We start from the raw sequence: 22,000 nt of genomic DNA, 5'->3' as shown, positions 1-22,000 counted from the left end.
CATATGGCGAGCACTACATGGCGACTTTGGCTTCAACTCCCGTAGCATAACCAAAGTGCGCCATCTCGCCCTGCCACTCCTTCATACTGTCAGGCATGACGGTGCATTGCGAGCCTCAGTTTACCGCAACGTCAAGTTGCAAAAGCATCAATCAGGGTTAAACTTTTTCCGACTAGAAGTCCTGGTCACTGCAATGTAATTCCATTCACTACGTTAGTGAAGAGGTCGCGGGTGACCCATCAATTATTGGCCATGCCTCGGCAGTTGTGGCCAAAGTCACGGTGTAACCCAAGCCTACTTCACAGTCACCTGCGACTTGCACTTAGGTCTTATGGTGGCAAAGTTACTTATAGGATTGGACTATTTGCCACAGTCATGAGAAGTTACCAGACATAAAGTGACAGCATAGACAATCAGTAGATATTATGCAACCATGTAGCACTAATCTAAATAGACCCTGCTATTCCTGGAGCCGCCTTTCTACTACCAAGGCTCCAATCCTGTGTGGTGCTGGCCACCACCTCCGCTGGTCTGTATATAGAGTGGCTGCAATGGTGACCACTCATTGTTGGGGTTGCTGCAGCCAGACAATGCTCTCAGCATTATACAGTTGATTGATTCGGGTCTGCCTGCAGAGTCCCCCAAGATCAGGAGAACCACTGTATTTTGCACCCAAGATTGAATGGAGCAACAGATCTCAAATGTCTATGGGAACCACTGTAGACAGCTGAGCACTGAACTTCATTGAATGGCATGAGGGCACGCTTTCCCTACCTGCCACTCTGTGGATAGGGAATAACTTGTTCTAAGGGGGCGTTCACACTACCGTCGGTGTCCGACAGCTAGTGTCCGCTGCTAATGACCATGAAAAATCTTATGCGGACATTAGCATTGGACACTAGCTGTGTCTGTGACATTTTGCATTGATTTAAATGGACATCGGGTGCGTTCTTTTACAGTCCGTGCCTGTCCTTAACTGTCTGTTCACAAAGATGTCTGACTTTTCAAGCGGACAGCAAAAACCTACATGTTGGGTTTTGCTGTCCGGTTGAAAAGTCGGACATCTTTGTGAACGGACAGTTAAGGACAGGCACGGACAGTAAAAGAACGCACCCATGTCCATTTAAATCAATACAAAATGTCACGGACACAGCTAGTGTCTGATGCTAATGTCCGCACAAGATTTTGAACGGACATTAGCAGCAGTTCACTAGTGTGAACGCTCCCTTACTGGAATATCTCTTTTAATACTAGACTGTACATAAAAATGGACCTCTTCAGACATTGGAAAGATGATGGCTGCTGCACAATGTGTGAGACTTTGGTGCTATGATCATTGGGGACACCCAATGACAACACCAAAGTCTCTTGCAATGTGCTCCATCAGTCATGCAGTGAGGGTTACCTATGTCCAAATGTCACTTATTTTGTTGGACAGTCTTGCGCATGTAAAAATTGCACACAATTCTGAAGAGCGGGGTTGTTTTTTTCAGTTTGAATAGGTTTGGACCTCTACCGCAGCACCCAGTTACCTGCTGTACCTACTGCTACTAGGAGTCAGAATACTCACACATAGGCCCAGATTTACTAGTTAGACAGTGTAATGGGTCAGATTTATCAGAGTGACGGATGCAGAATGATAAATCTTGGTGTATTGTTAGACTGTCTGGTTTTCATTTATACCACCTTTTTGTTGGCTGTTTTGATCCAGAATTTTATGAGATTTTATGCCCCCATGTCTAGCAAGTTGAAACATTTTAGCCCAAAATAGATGAGCTACTTTGTACTAAAAAAAGCGCCATGTTTACGTACATCAGTGTCTAGTCGTAACGACAATAGTATATGTGGGCCTTGATGAATCTGACATGGCCCACCACATATATACAGCAGCCTATCGTCACTGCAGAAATGGGCAGAGGGAATGCTCTACTCATGAATGAACTGGTGTATTCCTTCAACACTCTTAGTAGCCAAACATTACGTCATTTTAACAACAGTCCAGTCATTTTAGCAGTAGTTTGACATAGTACAGAACTGTAGTTGTAATACTGTATATATCTCTTACATATCAGACAAGTCTAATCTAAAGTTATGTAGTTTTATATCTACTTCCTTTCTTAAGAAACGATATTATGAAACATATTTATTTATGATTACAGGTAAATCAGTGGGGAGTGATAAAAGAAAGCAACTCAGGTCTAAGCCAAATAGTGCGGTAAGTAATGATCTAGATATTTTCCCTAAAATATATATCAATGTACTTGGCTCATCCTGCTCTATAACATGATGCCTGCAGATCTGACCACATTTTCAGTGTGACAGGTTCCCTTTAAAGAGGACCTTTCATCAGATCGGGCACAGGCAGTTCTATATATTGCTGGAAAGCCGACAGTGCGCTGAATTCAGCGCACTATCGGCTTTCCCGCTCTGTGCCTGAGTAAAGCACTATCGGTCCCAGTACCGTAGCGCTTTACAATCAGAAGGGCGTTTCTGACAGTCAGTCAGGAACGTCTTTCTCCACAGCAGCGCCTATCGCACTGTACAGTGTGAGAGCGGGGAGGAACGCTCCCCTCCCCTTCTGATAATACTCGTCTATGGACGAGCACTGTGAGCAGAGGGAGGGGGCATTCTTCCCCGCTCACACTGTACAGTGCAATAGGCGCTGCTGTGGAGAAGGACTTTCCTGACTGACTGTCAGAAACGCCCTTCTGATTGTAAAGCGCTACGGTACTGGGACCGATAGCGCTTTACCCGGGCACTGTCGGCTTTCCAGCAATATATAGAACTGCCTGTGCCCAATCTGATGAAAGGTCCTCTTTAAGTAACAAGATACCTGTGCTACTGTTATATAGTACGTGGTATACGGACATTGATCTTGGAGGCAGTGGCTATGGGAAGCCATTGTTATCATTTATACACATGGTATCCGTCCAAAGCTTGTGGCTCACAGGTGCAGGAGGGAAATGTTTTCCATGAACGTGAAGCGATTACTAATGGACATGTCCCAAAGGGCTTATCTGATTTCTAACATTTTTGGCCATCAATATTATATCTGCGGGGGTTCAACACCCAGGACCCTTGCAGATCACTGGTACTGAGATAGCGTGGCTCACATAACCCTTTTAGGGTATGTTCAAACGGCGGAAAATGTTTCCACATGTGAACATACCGCATGGCAAACCGCAAAGGAATGCCGATGCAGTGCACCAGCATCCCGTCGTGGCATTCCGCTCCAAATTAGGCCTGAATGAATGGGCTTAATCGGGAAGGGGGGGAGTATGACTCAGCCGCAGAATCCTCAGGAAGAAGGGACATGTTGCTTCTTTTTTCTGCTACGAGCTAGTGGAAAAAAGAAGCGAGCGGCTCCCATTGAGGTCAATGGGAGCTATTTTTGGCAGCAGATTTTGAGATGGATTCTGCGTAAAAATCCGCTGATATAAAACTTTGTGTGAACTAAGCCTTTATGTCTTGAAATTGTTGACGCTTGACTGACAGAAATGACTGAACATAATATTCCCTAACTGAATATATACTTTTATTCATCTTCTTTATATTCTTTCTTTAGAGTGAATTGGCAAATCAACTTGATTTTGATAACAAACACGATGAATATTTAATTTATCTACAACAAAAAAACAGGTAAGGTCAAATTGGACCAAATATATGGAAATTCAAGTCCTTTTCCAATAGTGTCATCTTCAGTCTTAGCAAATCATTTAGAATGTGGGATAAATAATGGGAACAATAGGTATGGCTTTTGGAAGGCGGTCAGTGAAAAAAGAAAATCGAAAAATTGCTGCAGCAGAAAGTGATTAAAGGGATTCTACCATTAAAAACAGTTTTTTTCTCCCTAACACGACGAAATAGCCTTAAAGAGGACCTTTCATCAGATTGGGCACAGGCAGTTCTATATACTGCTGGAAAGCTGACAGTGCTTTCCCGATCTGTGCCCTGGGTAAAGCGCTATCGGTCCCGGTACCGTAGCGCTTTACAGTCAGAAGGGCGTTCCTGACACTCTGTCAGGAACGTCCTTCTGCCCAGCAGAGCCTATCACACTGTGCTGTCTGAGCAGGGAGGAACGTTCCTCCCCGCTCACACTCTACAGCGCGATAGGCGCTGCTGGGCAGAAGGACGTTCCTGACTGACTGTCAAAAACGCCCTTCTGACTGTAAAGCGCTACGGTACCGGGACCGATAGCACTTTACCAAGTGCACAGATCGGGAAAGCCGTTTGCGTTTTGTTGGCGTCGATGATCCACCTATATTCAGCAAATTGCTGCCGTCGATGGTTGGCCTGCTCCGGCGTTTCGGCATCTCTCAAGCTGTCCTGCCACTGAACTTGTTCCTCACACCGTGCCTGTGATTGTTCTGGCATCTCAGCAGCTCGCTGGAACGCCATATAATGAGTGTGTTATTGGCGTCATTGATCCACCTTCTCCAGTGTTTCGGCTGCTCTAAGAGCCGCTTGCTCAATCCTCCTCAGCTCCACTTGAGGAGAACTCTGTTGACTTCTGACTATCTTCATAGCTCTTGTTGTTTTAGAATTTTGCGACAAATAAGATTCTCTTTCTCCTGGCATGTATAAAATTGGCAAACTGCCAATTTAGAATAAAGGGGTTTTCCCATGTCAGTGCCTCAGCACTGGAGCAGATTAGATAATATACAAATGCTTCCACACAATGGCCTCAGTGTTATCTGTGTGTTTACATAAAGAGATAACAGACCAGGCTTTATCAGCTACCTCCAATTAGCTGCTGGTAAGAGCAGTTTATTATACTGTAGTGTATGAACATAAATTCATAACAGTCGTGAAGCTATGTCATTTACCGGTTTAAAAAGTAGCCTGTTAATCGAGGTTACAAACTATCTATGTGCCAAATTTCAGCCAGAATTCTACATATAAGTCTATGAAGAGGGAAGGGGGATAGACACTGAAATAATTGTTGCTGCTACATTTGATTAATATATGTTATATTCCAAAAATATTCACCAAATCCCCTCACCATAGCAAAACAAAAAAGGCCTTACATAGGAGACCTATAATTTACGCTAGTAAAAACTGTTGTGGTTTTGAGGATATGGCTTGAGACGGCTTATGTGGACTTAAACTTTGGATCATTTGAAATTTTGGGGGTGTCTTGTGTACAAGATAATAAGTATTACCTTGAACCAATATTTTTGTACTTTAGAATTGCTGCAGATTTTTTGTGTGGATTTCACAACAAAAGTCTCCATTAAATTACAGCACAGTGCAAATGGGTGAGCTTACCCCATCCACATATAGTGGCAAAAATCAACTCAAAATTGAAGGCATGCTGTGAAATAGTTAATTCTGCTGTGGATATTTCCCTGGCATTCACAGCAAATTTAACCTTTTTCACCTGAACTTATGGTCATTGCTTTCTTCATGTTTTATGAGGGTTTAGCACCCACAATACACTGTATGTGTCTTTCCTTTTCAGCTTTTGAGTACAGTAATGTTAAGGTGTACTGACATAGGTTCTATTCCTAGGACATTGAATAGTTACAGAGCAAAGGATCCTACACAAGTTAAGCTGGAACATCTGGAGCAAGGATTTTCTCTGTACATAAATGGAGCAAATGCTGATTTGAAGAAACAGTACAGCACACAGGATTTAGCGAGAGGAGGCTTAAAAACACCAAAAGTCAAAGGTGAGTTGTCAAGAATGTGTGTGAAAATTTCCTTTAAGATATATTTATATATCTGTTATACAAAAATCTGTCTTTAGGACATGCACTGAGGACATGCACATTTCACATTTTCTTATTTTTAAAATGAAGATAGCCCTGGGTTGTGTTATTCCTCTGTTATTTATCCTTCACAATTCTGAGTAAATTGTCAACTGGGTGTTACCAGTTCCCTACACACTTTCACTTGCTCCAGTCAGAGTTGACAGTATCACACTCTGTAGGGAAACTCCCCTCTGATGCAGAGAATGCTAACACCCAGTTTACAATGTATTCATAAATTTCAGAAAGGATTTACAGAGAAAGAGTAAATTGTAAAGATCTAAGTATGGGTTCACACTACTGTTGTTAATGTCCGTTGCTGTCTTCTGTACATTACGGATATTAACTGTTGCAGTGAATGGGCACAGACTGCAAGCGGAAGTCCTGCATGCACCTCTTGTGTTACAAAAGTAATCAAACATGACAGAATATAGTGTCCATCATGTTGTTTACTTTAGTGTCAATGGGAATGGACACAGACTCAGTCTGAAGAACATTTTACATTTGTTGCTTAGGCAGGGAGCGTGTACAATAAGGAGAAGTCTTCCTCCTTCCCCATCCATTTCTATGATTACTACTAAAGTTGATTCGAATACTAGATTCGAATATCTCGCTCTATAGGAATGCATTTTAGCGGCCGGTGCTTAACCCCTTGGTGTTCGGCCGCTTCCATGCATTCCTATGGGAGCGAGGTATTCAAAACTATAGTTTCGAATACTATTCGCTCATCTCCAATTACTACTACTGGTCCAACTCCGTCCAGGATTTTTCTCTCTGCCAATTGTCAACGGAATCTGCAGCGGCGTCTCTTACGAAGACTCCAACATAGACGTGAACAAAGTGAAATTTTTATAAAATTGACACAAATAAACAAATCAGCATGTTATAAATCTTCTCCGATTTCTTTTTCTTCTTATTATTATTTTACTTAAATTGTAGATGATGGATTTTCTGTTCTTCCTGGGAGAAGGAATCATACTGCTCCTGGCAAGATTCAAAGGAAAGCCTGGATACAGGTATAAAATGGAATTCATATATTACTTCAAGTATTTATTGATGGTATTTTTGCTGGATATCCTTCTTTGGGGCAGGTTTAAAGTACAACTAAACGTGCAAACCCCTTTTGTTTTTCTGGCAATTTTGGCCTGTCTATGATTCCTATGGTATACTTTCTGCAAAGGGAGTCTCTCGTACAAACAGGGCTTATGGCAGGATGATGTGGCTTAAAAGGGAAGTATGGATAAGACACAAAGTGGCACAAACCAACTGCTTGATGGTCGTTCAACCTTTAGACAGCTTGAGCTCTCAGAAAACAGCTAAGATGTCTTTTTACTACAAAATTATAAATAACTTTTTATTATCAAAAGTGAATATTTACCATGATCGCTTGGGCGTTCATGTGACCGCCCCAGGCACATCTTCATAGTATCCTGTGACTCTCCGTCTCGCTGCTTCCAGAGACAGTCACATACTATATCCCCCCCTCTTTCTCCTCCCCTTTCCTTCTGTCCCCTCTCTTCCATTTCCTTCCCCTCACTACACTCCTGCCGTCCCCAGCCCTAACCTTCCGTCTCCTCACTTCCCATCCCCTCCCGTCACTACACCCCACCCGGCATACTTACATTTCCTTTCTGCTGTCTCCTGTAAGGTTGTATCATCAGCGACGCACGCACTATTGCACATGCGTGAGCCGCCTGGCACCGTCACAAAGGTGGCTGGTGGCGGCGAAGTGGGCTGGCTAGCTGGGAAAAAAGGAGGGGAGTGTTTTGAAAGGGAGGAGGGCAGTGAGTGTGGGAGGGAGGTGTGGTGATGGAGATCTAGGTCTCTAATGATGGCTGCTGAGGCTGTAGTGTGTGGGCTAGCTAAGGAAACAGGGAGGGGGAGTGTGTGAGCAAGGGAAGGGGTCAGTCAGTGAGGGAGGAGAAGTGAGGAATTTGTAGGAAACACAGAAGAGGAAGTTACGGATGTAAACAAATGCAGCAGATGCAATAAGCTCACTGAGAACCCCAGAAATCACTCAAAGCACATCTAAAGGTGTTTGGTGGCATTTATTAACCCATTAATAGCGCTAACAGACATTTTAATTAAAATATTTTTTTTCCCGGAAAAAACCTTTGAGTACATATTTTATTATAGTTTGCATAAGCTGGATTCACTTCTTAGTTCAGAGTCTTTGGCACAGATACATCTAAAATTGCCAGACGATAAAGTCCAGGATGCCCAACTTTTTGGTCCTGCAATTTCAGTTAAAAGGGATCCAATGAACCCCCTTATAGTAAATGGGGTCCCTGGGGCTCTGTTTGTTTCCGTCATAGAACAGATTAGTTGTGACACTCCTGCGACTAGACAAGTATATAATATCTGCGTAAGCTGGACTAGACATCAAAGTTGCGTTGTGTCTTATATTTGTAGAGTTCTATAAACATTAAATGTGAAACTGGATCACGTCTGCATATTGGTCCAAATGTGAAATACTCTGAGGATTTTGAGACAGATGAGGATGAAGATAGCAATGATGAAGAGAGTGGGAAGGCTGGACGGCATTATGAAAGTGAAGAGGTAATACATCACAGAATGTCTGTTATTGATTTTCATCTCTATTCCAACATTACTTTTATTTTCTATAATAATGTGTCATGGAGAATGAATTATTCCTTATAAGGCTCAGAATATCAGACTCGCTGCAGCCAAACTGGTGACATAAGCTAGCATGACCAGCTGACCTGCTTTAGAAAATTCTCACATTTTTGTGGCATGGATTCAACAAGGCTCTGGGACCAGAGGTTCTTCTCCATCTTCATAGGATAGAACCAAAGTTACTGCAGATTTCTCATCTAAAGGGAAGCTGTATCTATATATCTATAGATACGTGTATCTATATAATTATCTATACATATATGCAATATCCTAATATCTTTGGGAAGTATATAAACCTGCCCTCCTCAGTCTGATACCGATTTTCCTGCCGACAGACTCCCTCTAATTGAAAAAAATAAAATTAAAAATGACCTATTCTCGTATTAAAGTGGGCCTTTCATACAGAGTCAGCTTTCCCAGTATGCGCCTCGGTGCTGGAGTTATTTTTGGCACCAATATCTTTCCACTGTCAGAAAGGGGGATCTTACAGTCTAGCGCCATCTCTGGGCTGTAAGAACACCCCTCTGACAGTACTTTTCCATAGCCTTGTACCATCGGGGGGTGTTCCTTACAGCCCAGCAATGACTCTAAGCCGTAAGGCCGGCATTTCTGAGAGTGGAGGGAGATATCTGTGCAGAAATGGCACAAATATATTCATCATCTGGGCGTCTACCTGGAAAACTGACATTGCGCTGAATTCCGTGCACACTCGGCTTTCTAGCGGTGTATAATACCACACATCTCTGAGGACATGAAACGACTTCTTTAAAGGGGCTCTATCAGCAAAATCTTGCAGATAGAGCCCCACATATGCGTGCATAGCCTTTAAAAAGGCTATTCAGGCACCGTAAATGTTAAATTAAACTACCCCCCCCCCCCCCCGTTTTAAAATAATAACTTAAAAAAGAATGTTCTCTACTTACGGAACGTGCACCCTGGGCGGGCATTCAGGGTGCGCCGTCTTCTTCTTCCCCGCCTCTTCTTCCTCTGACGTCTTCGGGTCCCGTCCTCCTCCGGCGCTTACTCGCGGACACTGATAAAAAAAAATAGCCCGGGCGCATGCGCAGTAGCCGTAGTAGAAGCCGCGCTACTTCAGTGCTGTCATTCCATGCTATGGGAATAAAAGAGGAGTATGTTATTTGTGTTTGTTGTATAGCTTTGTTGTCTAATTCAAGAAACTCTATAGACTTTTACAGATTCTGTTGGGAGTAGCAAAGAAGGAAAAAAGAAGAGGCTGCTATTGGATGCTTGTGATGTTAAGGTGGGTGCGTGTTCTTAAAGAGGACCTATTACCAACTCCATTAGCTCTATTTCTTTGCATCCTTTAATAAGCACAGCTCCTTTGATATATGAACAGTTGGAAGTTTCTCTCTGCCCCCCCACACTGTTTCTGAGCAACCCATGCAGTTGATTTTGACTGATTCTGGTTACTTGACCCAGGGTCAATCCCTGAGTATGGGGCCTAAAAACCCCAGAAGAAGTAGTTGTACACAGGCTCGCTGTAAGTGGTGCTGTGCACACTCCTCCATTCACTTCTGTGGCACTGACAGAGACAGCTGGAAGTCCCATAGAAGTGAATAGAGTGGTGGTCTAGCATGTGCACTGCCACTGTCATCCCATTTACAGACCCTTGTTCTTGTGATTGCTAGAGAGTCTCGGCAGTTCCCCACCAACGATCAGACACTACTAACACTGTCACTTTGTAGCACTGGGCAATCTAACCAAGGGCAACATCTGAATGGAGTTTCTATACTTGTGTTTGGGTGGTTTTGCTCTGGTTACTCCGGTATCTTTCCACTTGCTAAAAATATTCTGACAGGTAAACTGGGTGTTGGGGATGTGTGTCTGAATGGAAGCCATAGACTCCCATACTCCGCACTTCTCTGTGCTTTGAGTCCTTCATGTGATAAAATTGCATTACAAATGTTTGTCATTGTCATTAAAAGTATATTTAGTGGAAACCCCTTTAAGGACTTTACCATATAACAGTGAACTTTATATTGCGCAAGTAGCGGTGTCGCACACAGGTGAAGTACATTTAGGGGCTGTACTATACAACAACATACATGTTTCCCTGTGTGCCAGTCTGAGCCTGGTAAGTACTGATTTAGTAAGAATGTTGTCCAGCAGTCAGTATATGTAATGTACAATACATCATATGCACACTGGTACTAAAGGAAGCTTTGCGGGGCTGTTCTTCATGTATGATGCTATATATTACAATACTTATTGAAATTGGAGCATTTATTCACTTCTTGTATCTTACACCCAGAGCAGTACAGTGTCTACGGTGGGAGGGGGGGGGAGGTGTTAGTTTTCGTTACAGCCACATTATACCACATTATAGACCACATTTGCATTACCTGGACTGGCAATAACAGCCGATACCATGTAATATTGTCTATTATTGTAATTTACAGGCTCTCTAGTGGATGGGGTCCGTATTCAGTGTATGTGAGAAGCTGAGGGATACCCTGCTGCTGGGAGCCCCTGAAACCAACTATTACTATGGAAAATACTTAGTGACAATACTTGTTAGCTCGGCAGCAAATTACTGGGTCCTTGTGTTTCTCCAGAGCTAAGAGGCACTTAGATCTATCTACTAGATGAAGCCAGTCTTTATTAACTCAGCATGCTCTAGTGAGAAATAATATGGAGGCTTTATTGTGATAAATGATAAAATCTAGCACTAGAGGGCGCTGAAGAATCACATAGGACATAAAGCTAAATGGTCCTGATTAGAGATGAGCGAACACTAAAATGTTCGAGGTTCGAAATTCGATTCGAACAGCCGCTCAATGTTCGTGTGTTCGAACGGGTTTCGAACCCCATTATAGTCTATGGGGAACAGATACTCGTTAAGGGGGAAACCCAAATCCGTGTCTGGAGGGTCACCAAGTCCACTATGACACCCCAGGAAATGATGCCAACACCTCTGGAATGACACTGGGACAGCAGGGGAAGCATGTCTGGGGGCATCTAACACACCAAAGACCCTCTATTACCCCAAAATCACAGCCTAACAACTACACACTTTACACACTCAATACCACCTCTCTGACAGTAGGAAAACACCTTGAAACATGTGTATTTGGCACTTGCAGTGAGGAGAGCTTGTCACCAGCAGTGAATTTGGCCCTTGTAGTAAGTTGAGGTTGGCACCAACATTTGTTTTGAAAATCAGGGTGGATTGAGCCTCTAACCAGCAGAGTTTGGGCAAATTCATGGTGGAGGGAGCCTCTAAAAACCCCAGTTTGGACCAATTCATGGTGGAGGGAGCCTCTAACCAGCCCAGTTTGGGCAAATTCATGGTGGAGGGAGCCTCTAAAAAACCCAGTTTGGACCAATTCATGGTGGAGGGAGCCTCTAACCAGCCCAGTTTGGGCAAATTCATGGTGGAGGGAGCCTCTAACCAGCCCAGTTTGGACCAATTAATGGTGGAGGGAGCCTCTAACCAGCCCAGTTTGGACCAATTAATGGTGGAGGGAGCCTCTAACCACCCCAGTTTGGACCAATTCATGGTGGAGGGAGCCTCTAACCAGCCCAGTTTGGGCAAATTCATGGTGGAGGGAGCCTCTAACCAGCCCAGTTTGGACCAATTAATGGTGGAGGGAGCCTCTAACCACCCCAGTTTGGACCAATTCATGGTGGAGGGAGCCTCTAAACAGCCAAGTTTGGACCAATTCATGGTGAAGGGAGCCTCTAAAAACCCGTTTGGACCAATTCATGGTGGAGGGAGCCTCTAACCAGCCCAGTTTGGGCAAATTCATGGTGGAGGGAGCCTCTAAACAGCCCAGTTTGGGCAAATTCATGGTGGAGGGAGCCTCTAACCAGCCCAGTTTGGACCAATTAATGGTGGAGGGAGCCTCTAACCACCCCAGTTTGGACCAATTCATGGTGGAGGGAGCCTCTAAACAGCCAAGTTTGGACCAATTCATGGTGAAGGGAGCCTCTAAAAACCCGTTTGGACCAATTCATGGTGGAGGGAGCCTCTAACCAGCCCAGTTTGGGCAAATTCATGGTGGAGGGAGCCTCTAAACAGCCCAGTTTGGGCAAATTCATGGTGGAGGGAGCCTCTAACCAGCCCAGTTTGGACCAATTAATGGTGGAGGGAGCCTCTAACCAGCCCAGTTTGGACCAATTCATGGTGGAGGGAGCCTCTAAACAGCCAAGTTTTGGGAAATTCATGGTGGAGGGAGCCTCTAACCAGCCCAGTTTGGACCAATTCATGGTGGAGGGAGCCTCTAAAAAACCCAGTTTGGACCAATTCATGGTGGAGGGAGCCTCTAAACAGCCCAGTTTGGGCAAATTCATGGTGGAGGGAGCCTCTAACCAGCCCAGTTTGGACCAATTAATGGTGGAGGGAGCCTCTAAACAGCCCAGTTTGGGCAAATTCATGGTGGAGGGAGCCTCTAAACAGCCCAGTTTGGGCAAATTCATGGTGGAGGGAGCCTCTAACCAGCCCAGTTTGGACCAATTAATGGTGGAGGGAGCCTCTAAACAGCCCAGTTTGGGCAAATTCATGGTGGAGGGAGCCTCTAACCAGCCCAGTTTGGGCAAATTCATGGTGGAGGGAGCCTCTAACCAGCCCAGTTTGGACCAATTAATGGTGGAGGGAGCCTCTAACCAGCCCAGTTTGGACCAATTCATGGTGGAGGGAGCCTCTAAACAGCCAAGTTTTGGGAAATTCATGGTGGAGGGAGCCTCTAACCAGCCCAGTTTGGACCAATTCATGGTGGAGGGAGCCTCTAAAAAACCCAGTTTGGACCAATTAATGGTGGAGGGAGCCTCTAAACAGCCCAGTTTGGGCAAATTCATGGTGGAGGGAGCCTCTAAACAGCCCAGTTTGGGCAAATTCATGGTGGAGGGAGCCTCTAACCAGCCCAGTTTGGACCAATTAATGGTGGAGGGAGCCTCTAACCAGCCCAGTTTGGACCAATTCATGGTGGAGGGAGCCTCTAAACAGCCAAGTTTTGGGAAATTCATGGTGGAGGGAGCCTCTAACCAGCCCAGTTTGGACCAATTCATGGTGGAGGGAGCCTCTAAAAAACCCAGTTTGGACCAATTCATGGTGGAGGGAGCCTCTAAACAGCCCAGTTTGGGCAAATTCATGGTGGAGGGAGCCTCTAACCAGCCCAGTTTGGACCAATTAATGGTGGAGGGAGCCTCTAAACAGCCCAGTTTGGGCAAATTCATGGTGGAGGGAGCCTCTAAACAGCCCAGTTTGGGCAAATTCATGGTGGAGGGAGCCTCTAACCAGCCCAGTTTGGACCAATTAATGGTGGAGGGAGCCTCTAAACAGCCCAGTTTGGGCAAATTCATGGTGGAGGGAGCCTCTAACCAGCCCAGTTTGGGCAAATTCATGGTGGAGGGAGCCTCTAACCAGCCCAGTTTGGACCAATTAATGGTGGAGGGAGCCTCTAACCAGCCCAGTTTGGACCAATTCATGGTGGAGGGAGCCTCTAAACAGCCAAGTTTTGGGAAATTCATGGTGGAGGGAGCCTCTAACCAGCCCAGTTTGGACCAATTCATGGTGGAGGGAGCCTCTAAAAAACCCAGTTTGGACCAATTCATGGTGGAGGGAGCCTCTAAACAGCCCAGTTTGGGCAAATTCATGGTGGAGGGAGCCTCTAACCAGCCCAGTTTGGACCAATTAATGGTGGAGGGAGCCTCTAAACAGCCCAGTTTGGGCAAATTCATGGTGGAGGGAGCCTCTAACCAGCCCAGTTTGGACCAATTCATGGTGGAGGGAGCCTCTAACCAGCCCAGTTTGGGCAAATTCATGGTGGAGGGAGCCTCTAACCAGCCCAGTTTGGACCAATTAATGGTGGAGGGAGCCTCTAACCAGCCCAGTTTGGACCAATTCATGGTGGAGGGAGCCTCTAACCAGCCCAGTTTGGACCAATTAATGGTGGAGGGAGCCTCTAAACAGCCAAGTTTTGGGAAATTCATGGTGGAGGGAGCCTCTAACCAGCCCAGTTTGGACCAATTCATGGTGGAGGGAGCCTCTAAAAAACCCAGTTTGGACCAATTCATGGTGGAGGGAGCCTCTAAACAGCCCAGTTTGGGCAAATTCATGGTGGAGGGAGCCTCTAACCAGCCCAGTTTGGACCAATTAATGGTGGAGGGAGCCTCTAACCAGCCCAGTTTGGACCAATTCATGGTGGAGGGAGCCTCTAAACAGCCAAGTTTTGGGAAATTCATGGTGGAGGGAGCCTCTAACCAGCCCAGTTTGGACCAATTCATGGTGGAGGGAGCCTCTAAACAGCCCAGTTTGGGCAAATTCATGGTGGAGGGAGCCTCTAAAAAACCCAGTTTGGACCAATTCATGGTGGAGGGAGCCTCTAATTAGCCCAGTTTGGACCAATTAATTGTGGAGGGAGCCTCTAACCAGCCCAGTTTGGACCAATTAATGGTGGAGGGAGCCTCTAACCAGCCCAGTTTGGACCAATTCATGGTGGAGGGAGCCTCTAAAAAACCCAGTTTGGACCAATTCATGGTGGAGGGAGCCTCTAATTAGCCCAGTTTGGACCAATTAATTGTGGAGGGAGCCTCTAACCAGCCCAGTTTGGACCAATTAATGGTGGAGGGAGCCTCTAACCAGCCCAGTTTGGACCAATTCATGGTGGAGGGAGCCTCTAAACAGCCCAGTTTGGGCAAATTCATGGTGGAAGGAGCCTCTAACCAGCAGAGTTGTGGGAAAGCAGGGTGGAGGGAGCCTCTAACCAGCAGAGTTGGTGGAAATCAGGGTGGAGGGAGCCTCTAACCAGCAGAGTTGGGGGAAATCATGTTGGAGGGAGCCTAGTATTAGCAGAATTGTGCAACGCTTATGGTGGATGAGTATGAGGATGCGGAGGAATTGGAGAGGTTGAGTACAGACATGGAGTTTCATGTTGGGGTGCTTTACACAGGTGGGCACAAAAATGACGGCTCTACCCAGTGGTGGTTCATTTTTATCAAAGTGAGCCGGTCGGCACTCTCAGCTGACAGACGGGTGCGCTTGTCAGTGATGATGCCACCGGCTGCACTGAACACCCTCTCAGATAGGACGCTGGCGGCAGGACAGGACAGCACCTCCAAGGCATATAGGGCAAGTTCAAGCCACAGGTCCAACTTCGACACCCAATACGTGTAGGGCGCAGAGGGGTCGGAGAGGACAGGGCTGTGGTCGGAAAGGTATTCCCGCAACATGCGCCTATACTTCTCACGCCTGGTGACACTAGGACCCTCCGTGGCGGCACTTTGGCGAGGGGGTGCCATCAAGGTGTCCCAGACCTTAGACAGTGTGCCCCTCGTTTGTGTGGACCGGTGAGAACTTGGTTGCCTACTGGAGGAACTGCCCTCCCTGCCGCCACTGTCACATGCTGGAAACATCTCCATCATATTCTGCACCAATTGCCTGTGGCAAGCATTGATGCGATTGGCCCTCCCCTCTACCGGAATAAAAGACGAGATGTTGTTTTTATACCGGGGGTCAAGGATAGCAAAGATCCAGTACTGGTTGTCCTCCATGATTTTGACAATACGCTTGTCGGTTGTAAAGCACCCCAACATGAACTCAGCCATGTCTGCCACAGTGTTAGTTGGCATGACTCCTCTGGCCCCACCGGAAAGTTCAATCTCCATTTCCTCCTCATCCTCCATGTCTACCCATCCGCGCTGCAACAATGGGACGATTCGAAGTTGCCCGGAAGCCTCCTGTATCACCATCACATCATCGGACAACTCTTCTTCCTCCTCCTCCTCCTCCTCCTCCTCCTCCATTAAACGCAGTGAAGCGGACAGATGTGTGGACCTACTCTCCAGCTGTGACGGATCGGATGCTATCCCTAACTCCTCTGTGTGATCTGAGTTATCCCTGATGTCAATCAGGGATTCTCTCAGAACACACAAGAGCGGGATTGTAAGGCTCACCATCGCATCCTCAGAGCTCACCCTCCTTGTGGACTCCTCAAAGACCCGTAGGATGTCACAAAGGTCTCTCATCCATGGCCACTCATGGATGTGAAACTGAGGCAGCTGACTTTGTGGCACCCTAGGGTTTTGTAGCTGGTATTCCATCAAAGGTCTCTGCTGCTCAACCACTCTATTCAACATCTGAAACGTTGAGTTCCAGCGTGTGGGGACGTCGCACAAAAGCCGGTGTTGTGGCACATGCAGGCGTTGCTGGAGAGATTTTAAGCTAGCAGCGGCTACTGTCGACTTGCGAAAGTGGGCGCACATGCGCCGCACTTTCACCAGTAGCTCTGGAACATTGGGGTAGCTCTTTAGGAAACGTTGCACCACTAGGTTGAAGACGTGGGCCAGGCATGGAACATGTTGGAGTCCGGCAAGCTCCAGAGCTGCTACCAGGTTCCGGCCGTTATCACAAACGACCATGCCTGGGCCCAGGTGCAGCGGCTCAAACCATATTGCCGTCTCATCGAGGAGGGCATCCCTCACCTCGGAGGCAGTGTGCTGTCTGTCCCCCAAGCTGATCAGCTTCAGCACAGCCTGCTGACGTCTACCAACGCCAGTGCTGCAACGTTTCCAACTCGTAGCTGGGGTCAATCTAACAGCGGAGGAGGAGGCGGTGGCGGAGGAGGAGGCGGTGGCGGAGGAGGAGGCGGTAGAGGAGGAGGAGGAGGGGGGTGTTCTTCTCGTGTCCCTGCCAGGAATGTTAGGCGGGGAGACGAGGTACACCGGGCCAGTTTGGGAAGCAGTCCCAGCCTCAACTACATTCACCCAGTGTGCCGTCAGTGAAATGTAGCGTCCCTGTCCGCATGCACTTGTCCACGCGTCGGTGGTCAAGTGGACCTTTGTGCAAAGCGCGGAACTAAGGGCCCGCCTGATGTTGAGTGACACGTGCTGGTGCAAGGCGGGGACGGCACACCGGGAGAAGTAGTGACGGCTAGGGACGGCATAGCGAGGTGCCGCAGTTGCCATCAGGTCCAGGAAGGCGGGAGTTTCAACAAGCCGGAACGCCAACATCTCCTGGGCCAGCAGTTTAGCGATGTTGGCGTTCAAGGCTTGCGCGTGTGGGTGGTTAGCAGTGTATTTCTGCCGCCGCTCCAATGTCTGAGAGATGGTGGGTTGTTGTAAAGAAACGCCTGATGGTGCCTTTGATGGTGCAGGAGAAGGAGATAAGACAGGACCAGGGGAGGATGAGGTAGAAGTCAACAAAGTGGCGGAGGCAGATGAAGTGGTGTCCTGGCTCGTCCTCTGGAGTGCATCGCCAGCACAGTCAGCAGTGGCAGTGGCAGAGGCAGAGGCAGTGGCAGTGGCGTGAACGGCAGGCGGCCTTTGTCCTGCCGTTGCTGCCTGCCACTGATTCCAGTGCTTGGATTCCAAATGACGGCGCATTGAAGTGGTGGACAGGTTGCTCTTCTCAGAGCCCCTAATCAATTTCGAGAGGCAAATTGTGCAGACAACACTATATCTGTCCTCGGCGCATTCCTTGAAAAAACTCCACACCTTCGAGAAACGTGCCCTCGAGGTGGGAGTTTTTCGGGGCTGGGTACGAACTGGAACATCTTGGGAGATTCCGGGTGTGGCCTGGCTTCGCCTAAGCTGCTGACCTCTGCCTCTGCCTCTAGCTACCCTTTTTGGTGCTGCACCTGCCTCAACATCCACACTACTTTCCCCGCTTGACATCCCCCCTGTCCAGGTCGGGTCAGTGTCCTCATCATCCACCACTTCCTCTTCCAACTCCTGTCTCATCTCCTCCTCCCGCACAATGCGCCAGTCAACTGGATGCCCTGACGGCAACTGCGTCACATCATCGTCGATGAGGGTGGGTTGCTGGTCATCCACCACCAAATCGAACGGAGATGGAGGAGACTCTAGTGTTTGAGCATCTGGACACAGATGCTCCTCTGTTAGGTTCGTGGAATCGTGACGTGGAGAGGCAGGTTGAGGGACAATGAAAGGAGCGGAGAACAGCTCTGGGGAGCAGGGACAGTTTGGGTTATTGTTCTGTAAAGCTTCGGAATTTTGGGAGGAAGGAAGACAAGACTGTTGGGTAATAGGAGGAGAGGAGGCAGAGTCTGACTGGCTGCTGGACAATGTGCTGTAAGCGTTCTCTGACAGCCATTGCAAGACCTGTTCCTGGTTCTCGGGCCTACTAAGGTTTGTACCCTGCAGTTTAGTTAATGTGGCAAGCAACCCTGGCACTGTGGAGTGGCGCAATGCTTGCTGCCCCACAGGAGTAGGCACGGGACGCCCTGTGGCTTCACTGCTACCTTGCTCCCCAGAACCATTCCCCCGACCTCGCCCACGGCCTCGTCCACGTCCCTTTCCGGGAGCCTTGCGCATTTTGAATTCCTAGTTAGAAATTGGCACTGTATACCAGTAGTAAAAATTGTGGGTGCACGTAACCCCAATATATTCTTTGAATTCCCAGTCAGACACTGGCACTATATGGCAGTAGCAAGAAATGAGGGTATTTGTATTCCCAATATATTCTTTGAATTCCCAGTCAGACAATGGCACTGTATACCAGTAGTAGAAATTGTGGGTGCACGTAACCCCAATATATTCTTTGAATTACCAGTCAGAAACTGGCACTATATGGCAGTAGCAAGAAATGAGGGTATTTATAACCCCAATATATTCTTTGAATTCCCAGTCAGACAATGGCACTGTATACCAGTAGTAAAAATTGTGGGTGCACGTAACCCCAATATATTCTTTGAATTCCCAGTCAGACACTGGCACTATATGGCAGTAGCAAGAAATGAGGGTATTTGTATTCCCAATATATTCTTTGAATTCCCAGTCAGACAATGGCACTGTATACCAGTAGTAAAAATTGTGGGTGCACGTAACCCCAATATATTCTTTGAATTCCCAGTCAGACACTGGCACTATATGGCAGTAGCAAGAAATGAGGGTATTTGTATTCCCAATATATTCTTTGAATTCCCAGTCAGACAATGGCACTGTATACCAGTAGTAAAAATTGTGGGTGCACGTAACCCCAATATATTCTTTGAATTCCCAGTCAGACACTGGCACTATATGGCAGTAGCAAGAAATGAGGGTATTTGTATTCCCAATATATTCTTTGAATTCCCAGTCAGACAATGGCACTGTATACCAGTAGTAAAAATTGTGGGTGCACGTAACCCCAATATATTCTTTGAATTACCAGTCAGAAACTGGCACTATATGGCAGTAGCAAGAAATGAGGGTATTTGTATTCCCAATATACTCTTTGAATTCCCAGTCAGACAATGGCACTGTATACCAGTAGTAAAAATTGTGGGTGCACGTAACCCCAATATATTCTTTGAATTACCAGTCAGAAACTGGCACTATATGGCAGTAGCAAGAAATGAGGGTATTTGTATTCCCAATATACTCTTTGAATTCCCAGTCAGACAATGGCACTGTATACCAGTAGTAAAAATTGTGGGTGCACGTAACCCCAATATATTCTTTGAATTACCAGTCAGAAACTGGCACTATATGGCAGTAGCAAGAAATGAGGGTATTTATAACCCCAATATATTCTTTGAATTCCCAGTCAGACAATGGCACTGTATACCAGTAGTAAAAATTGTGGGTGCACGTAACCCCAATATATTCTTTGAATTCCCAGTCAGACACTGGCACTATATGGCAGTAGCAAGAAATGAGGGTATTTGTATTCCCAATATATTCTTTGAATTCCCAGTCAGACAATGGCACTGTATACCAGTAGTAAAAATTGTGGGTGCACGTAACCCCAATATATTCTTTGAATTACCAGTCAGAAACTGGCACTATATGGCAGTAGCAAGAAATGAGGGTATTTGTATTCCCAATATACTCTTTGAATTCCCAGTCAGACAATGGCACTGTATACCAGTAGTAAAAATTGTGGGTGCACGTAACCCCAATATATTCTTTGAATTACCAGTCAGAAACTGGCACTATATGGCAGTAGCAAGAAATGAGGGTATTTGTATTCCCAATATACTCTTTGAATTCCCAGTCAGACAATGGCACTGTATACCAGTAGTAAAAATTGTGGGTGCACGTAACTCCAATATATTCTTTGAATTACCAGTCAGAAACTGGCACTATATGGCAGTAGCAAGAAATGAGGGTATTTATAACCCCAATATATTCTTTGAATTCCCAGTCAGACAATGGCACTGTATACCAGTAGTAAAAATTGTGGGTGCACGTAACCCCAATATATTCTTTGAATTCCCAGTCAGACACTGGCACTATATGGCAGTAGCAAGAAATGAGGGTATTTGTATTCCCAATATATTCTTTGAATTCCCAGTCAGACACTGGCACTATATGGCAGTAGCAAGAAATGAGGGTATTTGTATTCCCAATATATTCTTTGAATTCCCAGTCAGACAATGGCACTGTATACCAGTAGTAAAAATTGTGGGTGCACGTAACCCCAATATATTCTTTGAATTCCCAGTCAGACACTGGCACTATATGGCAGTAGCAAGAAATGAGGGTATTTGTATTCCCAATATATTCTTTGAATTCCCAGTCAGACAATGGCACTGTATACCAGTAGTAAAAATTGTGGGTGCACGTAACCCCAATATATTCTTTGAATTCCCAGTCAGACACTGGCACTATATGGCAGTAGCAAGAAATGAGGGTATTTGTATTCCCAATATATTCTTTGAATTCCCAGTCAGACAATGGCACTGTATACCAGTAGTAAAAATTGTGGGTGCACGTAACCCCAATATATTCTTTGAATTCCCAGTCAGACACTGGCACTATATGGCAGTAGCAAGAAATGAGGGTATTTGTATTCCCAATATATTCTTTGAATTCCCAGTCAGACAATGGCACTGTATACCAGTAGTAAAAATTGTGGGTGCACGTAACCCCAATATATTCTTTGAATTCCCAGTCAGACACTGGCACTATATGGCAGTAGCAAGAAATGAGGGTATTTGTATTCCCAATATATTCTTTGAATTCCCAGTCAGACAATGGCACTGTATACCAGTAGTAAAAATTGTGGGTGCACGTAACCCCAATATATTCTTTGAATTCCCAGTCAGACACTGGCACTATATGGCAGTAGCAAGAAATGAGGGTATTTGTATTCCCAATATATTCTTTGAATTCCCAGTCAGACAATGGCACTGTATACCAGTAGTAAAAATTGTGGGTGCACGTAACCCCAATATATTCTTTGAATTCCCAGTCAGACACTGGCACTATATGGCAGTAGCAAGAAATGAGGGTATTTGTATTCCCAATATATTCTTTGAATTCCCAGTCAGACAATGGCACTGTATACCAGTAGTAAAAATTGTGGGTGCACGTAACCCCAATATATTCTTTGAATTCCCAGTCAGACACTGGCACTATATGGCAGTAGCAAGAAATGAGGGTATTTGTATTCCCAATATATTCTTTGAATTCCCAGTCAGACAATGGCACTGTATACCAGTAGTAAAAATTGTGGGTGCACGTAACCCCAATATATTCTTTGAATTACCAGTCAGAAACTGGCACTATATGGCAGTAGCAAGAAATGAGGGTATTTATAACCCCAATATATTCTTTGAATTCCCAGTCAGACACTGGCACTATATGGCAGTAGCAAGAAATGAGGGTATTTGTATTCCCAATATACTCTTTGAATTCCCAGTCAGACA

At 45.9% G+C, this 22,000-nt stretch overlaps 1 protein-coding gene across 3 annotated transcripts in view; it reads left to right on the top strand.

Moving 5' to 3' along the window:
* KATNIP (katanin interacting protein) overlaps positions 1-22,000 on the top strand; it is a 132,998-nt gene that overhangs the window by 327 nt on the left and 110,671 nt on the right. For 2 of the 3 annotated variants that reach the window (XM_075286008.1, XM_075286010.1), the window contains exons 1-6: positions 2,150-2,215; positions 3,566-3,639; positions 5,512-5,672; positions 6,690-6,766; positions 8,163-8,309; positions 9,574-9,648. In XM_075286008.1, coding sequence (XP_075142109.1) covers positions 2,150-2,215; positions 3,566-3,639; positions 5,512-5,672; positions 6,690-6,766; positions 8,163-8,309; positions 9,574-9,648 — 600 coding nt within the window. Of the gene's footprint in view, positions 1-2,149; positions 2,216-3,565; positions 3,640-5,511; positions 5,673-6,689; positions 6,767-8,162; positions 8,310-9,573; positions 9,649-22,000 lie in introns of those variants that run through there. The other variant, XM_075286009.1, reaches the window with a different exon arrangement.

Source organism: Leptodactylus fuscus, chromosome 8, assembly GCF_031893055.1.
Source record: "Leptodactylus fuscus isolate aLepFus1 chromosome 8, aLepFus1.hap2, whole genome shotgun sequence".
In the NCBI taxonomy this organism is placed as follows: domain Eukaryota; kingdom Metazoa; phylum Chordata; class Amphibia; order Anura; family Leptodactylidae; genus Leptodactylus; species Leptodactylus fuscus.
This window is presented reverse-complemented; position numbering and strand designations above follow the sequence as displayed.